We start from the raw sequence: 14,213 nt of genomic DNA, 5'->3' as shown, positions 1-14,213 counted from the left end.
CCTGTGTGGGAAAATTGATAAGGTAGTTTTATTCTTCAGGTCAGTATGATTACAGCGATACCTCATTTATATCTTTTTTATGCTTTGGCACTTTTATACAATAAAAACCATTTTTATAGAAAAAGTAATTATTTTTTAATCGCTTTATTCTGAGAGTTATAACTTTATTATTTTTACGCTGATGGAACTGTATCAGGGCGTGTTTTTTGCAGGACAAGATGACGTTTTCAGCGGTACCATGTTTATTTATATCCGTCTTTTTTATCGCGTTTTATTCCACTTTTTGTTCGGCGGTATGAAGATAAAGCGTTGTTTTTTGCCTTCTTTTTAATTTTTTTATGGTGTTCACTAAAGGGGTTAGCTAGTGGGACAATTTTATAGGTCAGGATGTTGCGGACGCAGTGATACCAAATATGTGTACTTTCATTGTTTATTTTTTTATTCAAATATTTATTTAGAGATACAATATTTTTTGCAGGATGATTGCTTCTACAGCATAGGGACTTAGCTGCATCCCCATGCAGTATAAACTGTCAGCACTGCACTGACAGAGAAACTTGCTCGTCATGAACTGGGCATGATCAGCAAGTTTCCTAGGCCTGGGTCATGCTTGCTTCACTTACACCTTCCCGTTGAGGCGCCCCCTCACCTCGTCATCCCGACCGCTCCTCCCACTATATACGGCGACCACAGATTGCTCCTCACCCACCATATAAGACGACACCCGGCATATAAGACCACTCCCGACTTTTGAGAAGATTTTCAGGGGTTAAAAAGTCATCTTAACAACTGGAAAATACGGTATATTTAAAGATGATAAAAACAAGATGATCAAATATACTGCAATAAGTAAATAAGTAAATAATACATGTAATAACATTGGGGATTTAATTAACACTGGTTTGGTCAAAAGAGTGTCAAAGTCATCCCACGCGATAAGGTGTACTCAACCAGGATGGACGCGAACTCTTGTAGTTTAGCTCATTATGTATCCATCTCAAAATCGATGGGGCAGGACAAGAACCAGTCCTACGTGTTTTGCACCTGTCCGTGTAAAACTATATAGACTTAATGCAGTGCCCAAAAAGAGAGAGCCATGGACATGTATGTACAAAATACAAAAAAACGAAACTAAAAACATAAGAATGAGCCGGAACACATGTTGGTATAAGTGTAATGTGTAGGTGCACATTCACAACCATTAACAGAAAGAACTTGGGATAAAGAGAAAATGAGAAAATACCCTACAGTAAGTAAATAGCAATAGTACATGGAAGTAACATGGTGGACTGAGTTAACGCAATTTTTTCAAAAAATCATAAAAGCCTTCCCACCACAGCAAAGTGCATGCAATCGCAATGGACCCCAACTCTTGTTCAGGGTGGGCCATGTATATGAATGCACCTAAATAAAATGGGAATGGTTGGTGATATCAACTTCCTTTTTGTGGCACATTAGTATATGGGAGGGGGAAAACTTTTCAAGATGAGTGGTGACCATGGCGGCCATTTTGAAGTTGGCCATTTTGGATCCAACTTTATTTTTTCCAATGGGAGGGGGTCATGTGACACATTATACTTATTGAGAATTTCACAAGAAAAACAATGGTTTGCTTGGTTTAATGTAACTTTATTCTTTCATGAGTTATTTACAAGTTTCTCTTTGTTTACAGCCATTGACTTGTTCCCGATGTTAACACTAGTGATGTGCGAATATACTTGTTGCTCGGGTTTTCCCGAGCATGCTAGGGTGACCGCCGAGTTTTTGTTAGTGTTCGGAGATTTAGTTTTCATCGCCACAGCTGAATGATTTACGGCTACTAGCCAGCCTGAGTACATGAGGGGTTGCCTGGTTGCTAGAGTATCCCCACATGTAATCAAGCTGTCTAGTAGCCGCAAATCATCCAGCTGCGGCAAGGAAGGGCAGTCATAAATACTGGGAGACCAGCCGAGCGTGCTCGGGAAAACCCGAGCAACGAGTATACTTGCTCATCACTAGTTAACACGTGAGGAGCAGATAGAAATTGTGTTGATGTCTGGTGAACGCAGTACCCAGTTACTGCAGCAGATTTCAATGAAGACACCCTACGCAAGAAAATTGTCACCATTCCCATGTTATTTAGGTGTATCCATATAAATGGCCCACCCAAAAAAGTTTGCCTCATCACTGAACATAATGCTCTGTGTAAACTGAGGATCCTGTTCCAATTTTTGTTTTGCCCATTCTGCCGATCTGGCATCAGTCAAATATTCCTTCGGTGGATATTAGCTACTCACAAATGGCAGCCTTACAAAATCCAGGTGCTGCAGCATCTCATGAGGATGACCCAGATTGGCGCACTGAATTTGCAAAATGGGCAAAACAAAAATTGGAAAAGGATCCTCAGTTTACACAGAGCATTGTGTTCAGTGATGAGGCAAACTATTTTGGGTGGGCCATTTATGTGGATACACCTAAATAATATGGGAATGGTGACAGTTTTCTTGCGTAGGGTGTCTTGCATTGAAATCTGCTGCAATGACCCGGGTACTGCGCTCACCAGACATCAACACAATTTCTATCCGCTCCTCACTTGTTAACCTCTGCGACACGTCAATGGCTGTAAACAAAGAAAAACGTATAAATAACTCATGAAAGAATAAAGTTACGCTAAAACCAAGCACACATTGTTTTTCTTGTAAAATTCTCAATAAGTTTGATGTGTCACATGACCCTCTTCCCATTGGAAAAAATAAAGTTGGATCCAAAATGGCCGACTTCAAAATGGCCGCCATGGTCACCACCCATCTTGAAAAGTTTGCCACAAACAGGAAGTTGATATCACCCACCATTCCTGTTATGAGTGCAATCCAGTGACACAGTGTACCAGAAATCAGAGCACATACAGTGATCAGACAATACCCAAAAACAATAGAACGAGCTCTGAGACGTGGAATCTCTGTAGACCGCAATACCTGAACCTATCCTAAACACAACTAAAGGCAGCTGTGGATTGCGCCTGACACTACCTATGCAACTCGGCACAGCCTGAGAAACTGACTAGCCCGAAGATAGAAAAACAAGCCTGGCTTGCCTCAGAGAAATACCCCAAAGGAAAAGGCAGCCCCCCACATATAATGACTGTGAGTCAGCAAAGTGAGGCCCGATATTCTAGATAGAGCGAGGATAGCAAAGAGAACTTTGCAGTCTACAAAAAACCCTAAAGCAAAAAACCACGCAAAGGGGGCAAAAAGACCCACCGTGCCGAACTAACGGCACGGCGGTACACCCTTTGCGTCTCAGAGCTTCCAGCAAAACGAATAGACAAGCTGGACAGAAAAAATAGCAACAAAAGCAAAGAAGCACTTATCTAAGCAGAGCAGCAGGTCACAGGAAATATCCAGAAGCTCAGATCCAACACTGGAACATTGACCAGGAGCAAGGAAGACAGAATCAGGCGGAGTTAAATAACAAAGCAGCCAACGAGCTCACCAGAACACCTGAGGGAGGAAGCTCAGAAGCCGCAGTACCACTTGTGACCACAGGAGTGAATTCAGCCACAGAATTCACAACACATTCCCATTTTATTGAGGTGTATCTATATACATGGCCCACCCTGTAGTTTCCCTCGCAACGTGTCCGCAGACCTCAAAATAGATGGGGCAGGGCAGGACCCAGACCTTACTGTTTTGTATCTGTCTGTAGAAAGCTGTATAGACCAGATGCACAGCCCAAATAACTAACTAATCTAATCTTGGAAGAGGGGGACATGAATGCAGATATCTGAGAAACCTTAATTTCAAATCAGTGACCCTAAGTTGAATGAATGAGCTCATACAGGCCTTACGACATGGGGTTTGGGAGAAAAAGAAGCAAGATAAGAAAATGGAATGGAACTTTGCAAAGATTGATCAATAATTCTTAAACAAATTGGTAAATAAGTATATGTGGATTAACGTGTAGAGTATGAACCCTGAGAGTCTGTAGTATATCTTCATAGTCTAATGAATCACTTTTTAAAATTGGAATATTTTTATTCATTGTGTTTTTCTAGGTTCTCGGTCCTCTGCGCCATTTACTGTAATGCAACCACGTAATATCACAGGTCGCGAAGGAGACTCTATAACTCTCACCTGCTCTCACCACAGCCAATACCAAGAAAATGACGTCCTCTGGGTTAATATTTACTGGAGAGCGGGCAATAAAAGTGGCCCTTATGTCTACCACCCCTACAAAGAAATGGTTCATTCCAGTTATAAAGACAGAATAGAAATGAAAGGAGCAGCGGATCTCCACATACGGGGGCTTCAGACGTCAGACGATTCCATGTATTACTGCTTTGTGATGCTCAAACTGTGCACTGGAAATAGTGAATACAAAAGAATAATTCAGCATGGAGAAGGAACCAGGCTAATTGTGAAAGGTAAAAAACATTGTTTATAAACCTTTAAGTATTGAATTTTACCCTACACATATACAAATATTGTAATGTCATCAAACTAAACAGCTGAAAGAACAATAAATATTAAAAATGGAACATAAAATAAACTCCTTTGGTAAATCACTTTCCAGCTTTGACATACACACTACACTGTGTGCAGAATTATTAGGCAAGTTGTATTTTAGAGGATTATTTTTATTATTGATCAACAACTATGTTCTCAATAAACCCAAAAGACTCATAAATATCAAAGCTTAATATTTTTGGAAGTTGGAGTGTTTTTTTTTTTAGATTTGGCTATCTTAGGAGGATATCTGTTTGTGCAGGTAACTATTACTGTGCAGAATTATTAGGCAACTTAATATAAACCAAATATATTCCCATTGCACTTGTTTATTTTCACCAGGTAAAAACCAAATAACTGCACAAAATTTAGAAATAAACATTTCTGACATGCAAAAAAACACAAAAAAATTAGTGACCAATATAGCCCCCTTTCTTTATAATGTCACTCATCAGCCTCCATCCATAGATTCTGTCAGTTGCTTGATCTGTTTACGACCAACATTGCGTGCAGCGGCCACCACAGCCTCCCAGACACTGCTCCGAGAGGTGGACTGTTTTCCCTCCCTGTAGATCTCACATTTTATGAGGGACCACAGGTTTTCTATGGGGCTCAGATCAGGTGAACAAGGGGGCCATGTCATTATTTTTTCTTCTTTGAGACCTTTACTGGCCAGCCACGCTGTGGAGTAGTTGGAGGCATGTGATGGAGCATTGTCCTGCATGAAAATCATGTTTTTCTGGAACGATACCGACTTCTTCCTGTACCACTGCTTGAAGAAGTTGTCTTCCAGGAACTGGCAGTAGGTCTGGGAGTTGAGCTTCACTCCATCCTCAACCCGAAAAGGTCCCACAAGTTCATCTTTGATGATTCCAGCCCATACCAGTACCCCACCTCCACCTTGCTGGCGTCTGAGTCGGGGTGGAGCTCTCTGCCCTTTACTGATCCGGCCTCTGGCCCATCCATCTGGCCCATCAAGAGTCACTCTCATTTCAGTCCATAAAACCTTTGAAAAGTCAGTCTTAAGATATTTCTTGGCCCAGTCTTGACATTTTATCTTATGTTTCTTGTACAAAGGTGGTCATTTTCAGGCTTCCTTACCTTGGCCATGTCCATGAGTATCACACACCTTGTGCTTTTTGTTGCTCCAGTAACGTTGCAGCTCTGATATATGGTAAAACTGGTGGTAAATGGCATCTTGGCAGCTTCACGCTTGATTTTCCTCAATTCATGGGCAGTTATTTTGCGCCTTTTTTGCCCAACACGCTTCTTGCGACCCTGTTGGCTATTTGCCATGAAACGCTTGTTTGTTCGGTGATCAAGCTTCAAAAGTTTGGCAATTTCAAGACTGCTGCATCCCTCTGCAAGACATCTCACAATTTTGGACTTTTCAGAGCCCGTCAAATCTCTCTTCTGGCCCATTTTGCAAAAGGAAAGGAAGTTGCCTAATAATTAAGCACACCTTATATAGGGTTTTGGTGTCATTAGACAACACCCCAACTCATTACAGAGATGCACATCACCTGATTTACTTAATTGGTAGTTGGCTCTCAAGCCTGTTCAGCTTGGAGTAGGACAACATGTATAAAAAGTATAATGTGATCAAAAATACAACTTGCCTAATAATTCTGCACACAGTGTAAATAACATAAGGTAGGCCATCACTAGTAGGAAAGACCGAATTAGCAGGAACATATTCCCTGGAGAGAGTTCAAAAACAGCTTTACTCACAAAAGGCAATGAGCTTGAAGGTTACATAGTATCTCAAATGAAAACTTGGTGGTTCCACACAATCTCACAAATGGAAATATCTTGAACCAAGGCAGAAAGTTTTGCATTCACAACAGTTCATTTGCTGGCACTCTTCTCGGAAATATCTCATTCTCACTGGGAGACTCTGTGTGACTCAATCAGAACGTAAACTTCCGTCTCTTGGTAGACATGCTCTGCTGTAGCTTATCTGGAATGCTTCAGCCCTCACATAGCCTATTTTCTGAAATCAATAGTCTCTCACTCTTAAGGGGAACCTGTCTTGAGGATTTTTCAATATAACATAAAGATATGGCCATAATGGTGCTATTACACTGATTAAATTGATACTTTTTGTAGAAAGAATCTGATCAGAGGTATTTTTTATCATAGTTTTACATTTTCTTTGGATGATGCCTGTGCATCAGGGCGGTTGGAGTAGCTGAATCTTCTTCAGCTCCGTCCCTCTGCCTGCCTCTTGTGTTTCTACAGGTCATTATTTAGTAACCTGTCTCCATTCTGAGATTTCGAGCTGCTTCCATCATTGGGTAGACAATGCGTGTGCAGTGTGAGATTCCACATCTGCTCTTCAGGTCTTCAATAAAATGCAAGCAGAGATCTTGATCTGAGCATGGTCCGACTCCGGCACCATTTTATTGAAGACCAGAAGACTGCATTGGGCAGTCTTCCCACACAAAATACTCTATCTTTTGAAGTGGGGCACTTCTAGGACAAAGAGCTTTGGGCAACAATGTATACATGACGAGGGCTGTAATCAGTGTTTGACCTTGGTGTAAAAAAGTAGTGTTTCCTGCCACTAACTGTCTTGTTCACTACATTTTTAACAGTGAGTTTATTGTGGTTTTAAAAAAAAAAACAAATACTCATCTAATGAGCTCCTGGCATTCCACCTCACATCTGCACATGTGCCCTTCCAATCTCCTTGGTACCTCTACTTGTGGGTGATTAATGTGACAATATTATAGGACAGTATGTACATGCCAGTGTTGATGAGTGGACGTACTTGAGTCAAAGGTTACTCATTTATCAACTATCGTGTGTTTAATGACTTCAGTGGAGAAACCCTTTAACCCTGCTGTTCTGTTCGGGTCACAGTGACCCGAACAGACTTTTTGCGGCCCTTTAGATTTTTTTCTGTAAATCTCTAAAACTTGAGACTCCTTGACTTTTCCTCATTTTGGGGGACCTACCTATGAGTATTTTTTTTTTTGTTTACTTTTTGCTACACGCAAAAAGTTACACTTGTTATGTTCGGGTCATAGTGACCCGACATCGTTTTTTACAGCTGTGAGGCCATATTTTCAGTGAAATAAAGGAGTTATAACCTCAGTTGGGTCTATTTATTGCATCTACTATTGTATATCAATTGCGCACCATAAAAATGGCTTTATATTGATTATTTTTGGTGCGCAGTCTATTCTAAAATGTAGAGTGCATCCGGAGAGATCACTAGGTGTGCACTACACGTGCATATTATGCGCAGAACGGACTGCTCAGAACGCGCTGTCTAAGACATTTTTTTTTTGTAAAGCTGAGCTGTAAAGTCTTGCAAATAATTTTTTTTTGCTAAGTAAGTCTGTCTTCCTGGCTTATCTGCTTGAAGGGTTCTTATCTTCTCTGCTCTTATCAGTACACATATGCTAGCCCAGACATGTTACCTTTCAGTTTCTTTGGAGAGCAGCTGTGTGCCTCTACCCCCATGGCCTCTTCCGGCATCAAAAGAAAAAGATGCAGCTATTGCCCTTCTACTTGTGACAACAAGACGAGTATAACATGTTCTGGCTGTAAAACATTTCTATGCAAAAATCATGTGTATTGTTTTTCATGCAAGAATCCGTAAATTTATATGATCATGTAAATATATTCACATTGTAATGTTTATTATTTTTAATTTTTTATCACAAAATGTTTGATTTGATTGTTTTGTTTTTTGTTTTTTTACAAAATATGTGTAGTTTTCTATTTTCGTTTTGCTCATTTAATGGATCTGTTTTTTCTGAATAAAAACAAAAAAAAAAGATTTCTAGTTCATTTTTCTTTCTTTTTTACTACCAAACATGTTCACAAACAGTCTAGTAAGCAAAAAGTATAAAAAAAATGGAGTCAGAGTGTCTAAAATCAAGGTTTAATAAGCCGGGTCATAGTGACCCGGAACACTACAAGTGTATAGTAAATGCAAACAAAACAACAGGGTTAAAGCTCTAAAAAAGCATTATATAGAAGCTGATCACAAAAATAATCATTGTGTATACATATTGTACATTATAGATATATTATGAAGGTGGCCTCCATGATTCATGTACAATCTCTCATTCTTGTGATTCATTCTTCTACAGAAACTGAGAATGGCCTTGGTGACTACCAACTAGTGATCATCTTTTCCATCTCTGTGGCGGTCCTGTTGGTTCTGTGTGTGATATTGATTATCTTGAAAACCAAAGGTAGGAGAATTATGTGCTCAGTTCCAGGACAGCCTTCCATCTTAATGTTTATAGTATAGAGTCTTCATGCATGAACATTTCAAGGAAGTTGTGTTGAGCGTTAGGGTTTCAGCTGATGTTTTCACGGGTCTTCCAGCTTTATTTTTCTTCTCATGCACCAAATCCTCATTTGTCTTGCACTCTACTGTGTCAGTAGATGAGACCCATACTCGTCAATTTGGCCCCACTTTACCAAACCAAGCCTTTAAAGGGAACCTGTCACCCCGTTTTTTGAGATTGAGCTATAAATACTGTTAAATAGGGCCTGCGCTGTGTGTTCCTATAGTGTATGTAGTGTACCCCAATTCCCCATGTATGCTGAGAAATAACTTACCAAAGTCGCCGTTTTCGCCTGTCAATCAGGCTGGTCAGGTCGGGAGGGCGTGGTGACATCGGTGGTTCTTCCTCAGCTTTACGTTAGTGGCGTAGTGGCGTAGTGGTGAACAAGCAGCGCGCGATCTGCGCTGTAATCCCTTGCATCGGTGGGGGCGGCCATCTTCCTGGGGCCGCGCCTGCGCAGATCGAGTGCTCTGCTGCACGGGGCTTCAGGAAAATGGCCGCGGGATGCCGCGCGTGCGCATTAGAGATCGCGGCGGCCATTTTCCCAAAGCCGAGTTTGCATCTCGGCTTTGGGAAAATGGCCGCCGCGATCTCTAATGCGCACGCGCGGCATCCCGCGGCCATTTTCCTGAAGCCCCGTGCAGCAGAGCACTCGATCTGCGCACGCGCGGCCCCAGGAAGATGGCCGCCCCCACCGATGCAAGGGATTACAGCGCAGATCGCGCGCTGCTTGTTCACCACTACGCCACTACGCCACCAACGTAAAGCTGAGGAAGAACCACCGATGTCACCACGCCCTCCCGACCTGACCAGCCTGATTGACAGGCGAAAACGGCGACTTTGGTAAGTTATTTCTCAGCATACATGGGGAATTGGGGTACACTACATACACTATAGGAACACACAGCGCAGGCCCTATTTAACAGTATTTATAGCTCAATCTCAAAAAACGGGGTGACAGGTTCCCTTTAATAACAGAATTTGGAATGAGGATTTTTTTTCTCTTGGAATTTGCAGAAATCCCCCCAAAAACAGTTTTGTTAAGACTCTAGAGCAGGGGTGGGCAATTAATTTTGCCATGGGGCCGCATGAGAAAGTGGGATGGTTTTAGAGGGCCGAACTAATATAATTACCATATTTTTCGGACTATAAGACGCACCGGACCATAAGGAGCACCCCAAATTTGGGGTGAAAATTGCCGAAAAAAAGATTTTTTATAAGATGGGGGTCCGTCTTATTGTCCGAATTTCCAGTATCTTACGGTAAGATTCTTACCTGATTGATGGCGGTGGCAGAGTAAGGTCACAGGAGGCATGGTGTCGGCAGAGGTGGGGTGATGCGGTGTGGCGTGCACCTGAGCAGGGTCCCTTTCTGCGTAGGTGGGTGACGCCATGGCCTGGTGTCCATGGGGGGGTTGCAGCAGTGGTGGTGCGGCGGCAGAGGTGCGGTATGGCGTGCGCAGGGTCCCTTCCACCGGTGAGGTGACGCAGCGGCCCGGAATGCAATGTGAGCAGCAGACCCGGGTTGAATATCGGTGGCGGCGGCCATCTTCCCGAGGCCACGCCTGCGCAGATGAAGTACTCTGCTTCACGGGGCTTCAGAAAAATGGCCGAGGGAGGCCGTGCATGCACAGATGGAGATCGCGGTGGCAGTTTTCCTGAAGCCGAGATCTAAATCTGCAAACTCGGCTTCAGGAAAATGGCCGCCGCGATCTCCATCTGCGCATGTGCGGCCTCTCACGGCCATTTTCCTGAAGCCCCGTGAAGCAGAGCACTCCATCTGCGCACGCGCGGCCTCTGGAAGATGGCCACCGCCACCGATAAACAGGTAATCAACCTGGCCTTCACTCCAGCCACCAGTGGTCCTCAGAAGCGGCTGACAGCTGGACGAGCGGTGCCGGGGGCTGCTGTCAGAAATCAAACTCCTCTAGAGCAGATCTGGGCAAGATGCTGCCTGCGGGCCGTATCCGGCCCGCTTGATGATTTTAAGCGGCCCGCAGGCCGCATCTTGCCCAGGTCTGCTCTAGAGGAGTTTGATTTCCCGAGGATAAAACCGGAACATGAAACAACAGTGTATGGTTTGTTCTGCCCTTGCCAAGAACCCATCTTTTTGCTGTTGGGTTCATTTACTTTACTCTGTATTTACTTTCAGTGCCAGACATAATACAAAACTAGATGTAGAAATCTATTCTTTTGGCTAATTCTGCTTATATTTTTTAGGAGTCATTTGTAAAAAGAAAAATGTGTAAGTATCACGATCCCATCCTAAGCAATAAATATCTAGTACCGATTGTTCCCTTCAGCACAAGGGCATTGGCCACATCATTTTATTCACTGAAATAAAAACATAAATATTCATATAATATTGCTCCTAACTTAGGGTTATGCACAACTTTGCACATATTATTTCATTGTTCATTTGCTTCTTAAATATAAAGCTATGTAAATTTCTAAATAGTCTTCATTAAAGGCAACATCTCATCTTGGAAATAGGAATGTATGAGTAATCTGCAGGTACACAGCACTACAACGCTGCCCGGCCTCCTTACTGAGAGTGCCTTTATCGGCAGAAAATGAATTTATTTCCTCCCAGGAGCCAACGGTTTTCAGTCATGGGGTCATGCATGAGGCCAATCAGCCAATCAGTAATGTTTAATAGGTGGCTGCACTCACACTTTCACTTGACGTCCAAGGTTTGTTCAGAGAAAATGAGGGCCAAGCAGCTCAATAGCAGCCACTGATTGACTGCAGGACTCACATGATATAACATTGTCGTGGGAGGCTCGGGAGACCATGTGCACACATTGCTGGAATGGTGCTAGCATGGAAGGTGAGTATAATGTGTTTTTATTTTACATTGAGGATTGTGTTTTCTAAGAAGGGGTTACCTGTGTAGTGGGTGGCAAAACCCTATAATAACCCATCTTCTAAAAAAATAAAAAATACCTGATTCTAAGGGTTGCAATGGCCAAGGATCACATCAGTGACCCCAAAAAAACAGTGGAAACAGGTTGTTTCCTTAGCGGCTGAATTCTTCCAACTGACATAAAACTTGGGACCCCTCATTTACCTTAGGAACATGGAGACCCTAGATTATAACAATAAATATTTCCTGATTATAGAAGTTGATTAACATTTCAGATGCCAACAGGAACAACACAGTGAATACATTTACCGCCGTTACCAGATCTTCAAGCTTTGTTGGTTTTCGGTGGTAGTATAATACTTGAGTTTACCATTATATTTTTAATACACCGTACACTTGGTCCATTCAGTCTTCTTATACTTTCTTTGCTTTCCATGACCCAGCTTCAGTACAGTATCTAAGTAATCCAGCATGACAAGCCCGGTATTTCGTCACCAAAATTTCTACGAATTGACTAAACTGTCCTTGCTTCTCTTTGCGGTCTCAGGGTCCCCACTAACCCAAACTGTTATCTGTCCAACTCTTGTCTCTTCTCATGGCTGAACCAGCTCCCTTTTTGTTCTTTGGTTTAATACTGTGGCACCAGTAGTTTTTGTCTCCCCTTGCTGTGACTATTCAATCAAATCTGTCACTTTTCATTAAGATTAATTCATGATATCACTTGAGCTTACTGTCCTCACACCTAACCTCCAACTCACTCCTCCTCACTGACCCTGCCCAGGGGCTGTTTTCTAGGAATTGCTACAGATTTACGTTTTTCTCTCATACCGATTCAGCATGAGGAAAAAAAACTGCAGGCTAAATCAGATCGCGCTTGGCTATTCAAGTCTATGGGTGTGTGGAAATCATCAGACTTCACTCGGATAACATCTGTGTGCTGTCCGATTTCCGTGGACTCAGAGAATGGAGTAGATGGAGAAATTTTGCTCCCCAATTTCTCATCCAAAAAATCGGACCACACTAAGCTGACACTAGGTGTCATGAGCATAATCCATCCGATTCTCTTGAAAGAATGACCACTCATGTGGCCAGATCACTCCCGTATATGGTAATGCACAAGAAGAAATTGGCCTGCTCGCACATTAAATTTTTCAATTTTTTTTCATATACCTAGGCAAATGAAGACCATGGAGAATGCAGAAGAGGGTAATTATAAATGTGACATGTATGACCGTTACCTTTTGAAGATTACTTTTTTTTATTAAAAATCTGAAATAAAATCAAATTCTCTTAAACTGTTTGAAATACTTCGTAGAGATAACAATTGATAATGTGTTCTCAAACAATACGATGTTTCTATAGGCAAAGTTCTAGTTTTCAATTATAGATTTATGGAAACGCTCCCCAGTTTTCTAATTGTGAACACTTCTTTTCAGGCAGATTTCGTGCAGAATCTGCCTGACCAAGCATTACAAAGGTACCCCATAAGATGCAGTAAACATGACATGCTCATTCTTTGGGCGGCTTCCATTCTTCATACCTCTCAGTGTAGAGCGAGAGCCACCACAAGAGCGATGGCAAAACTTCTGAGAAAGCCAACGTAGGACAGTGTTTTCTTGAAGTGGCTTTGCCTGGCAAAACTCGGCAGTAGCGCTGGAGTCTAAACCACGCCTTTTGCAAATAGCCTTAGGTGTGTCCACTCTGAGGGGTTTTTCGCTGAGTTTTCAGAACGGAAACTCTCTAAGGTTGTGTTAGGCAGAAAATGCCAACCTCCAAAAAAACATAAAAAGAATAAACACATTCATTTCTAGAATTCATAATAATGTTTTGCTTTTCATCTTGTTTCACAAGTAGATAACCTGTCCAAGAACAGTGACTGTCCAAGGAAATACATACACTTAGGTCAGAGTGTTGTCGTAAAACAATAGCTGCAATATACATATACCGTATATACTCGAGTATAAGCAGAGATTTTCAGCCCATTTTTGGGGGCTGAAAGTCCCCCTCTTGGCTTATACTCGAGTCATACTCGGGGGTCGGCAAGGGAGGGGGAGCGGGGCCTGTCTAATTATACTCACCTACTCCTGGCGCGGTCCCTGCAGGTCCCTGCTTCTTCCAGCACTGCATCTTCTTCCTGTAGTGAGCGGTCACATGGTACCGCTCATTACAGTAATGAATATAAAATAATTTTAGAACATTTTCCACCTTTAATGTCTCCCGTAATTTGAACAATGCAGTTGAAAGTTAAAGTGAAATGTTTTTGGGTGAGAATAGAGTCATAAAGAACTGAGGCTGAAACTTCAGCCTTTTACTTAAATATTACGGATTGCATTTGTTTCTATTTCAGGATTTTTTTTCTTACATAACTAAATTTCTGCTTTCGTTTAATTTCCAGAAGAGTTACCTTTGGAAGAAAGGCCATATTGTGAAATTTCTACAATGGTGAGAATCTCAATTACCCTAAATAAGTTAAAGGGAATCTATCACCTACTTTTTCGTATATAAGCAGCTGCCACCACCATCAGGGGCTTATCGACAACATTCTGTAATGCTG

The 14,213-nt window shown here is 42.1% G+C and overlaps 1 protein-coding gene across 2 annotated transcripts in view; it reads left to right on the top strand.

Moving 5' to 3' along the window:
• The window catches only part of LOC138677353 (uncharacterized), a 94,660-nt gene that overhangs the window by 51,655 nt on the left and 28,792 nt on the right, over positions 1–14,213 (top strand). For both annotated transcript variants that reach the window (XM_069767410.1, XM_069767411.1), the window contains exons 4-8: positions 4,034–4,402; positions 8,591–8,695; positions 11,014–11,038; positions 12,834–12,865; positions 14,055–14,101. In XM_069767410.1, coding sequence (XP_069623511.1) covers positions 4,034–4,402; positions 8,591–8,695; positions 11,014–11,038; positions 12,834–12,865; positions 14,055–14,101 — 578 coding nt within the window. The remainder of the gene's footprint in view (positions 1–4,033; positions 4,403–8,590; positions 8,696–11,013; positions 11,039–12,833; positions 12,866–14,054; positions 14,102–14,213) is intronic.

This window comes from Ranitomeya imitator, chromosome 4 (genome assembly GCF_032444005.1).
Source record: "Ranitomeya imitator isolate aRanImi1 chromosome 4, aRanImi1.pri, whole genome shotgun sequence".
In the NCBI taxonomy this organism is placed as follows: Eukaryota; Metazoa; Chordata; class Amphibia; order Anura; family Dendrobatidae; genus Ranitomeya; species Ranitomeya imitator.
This window is presented reverse-complemented; position numbering and strand designations above follow the sequence as displayed.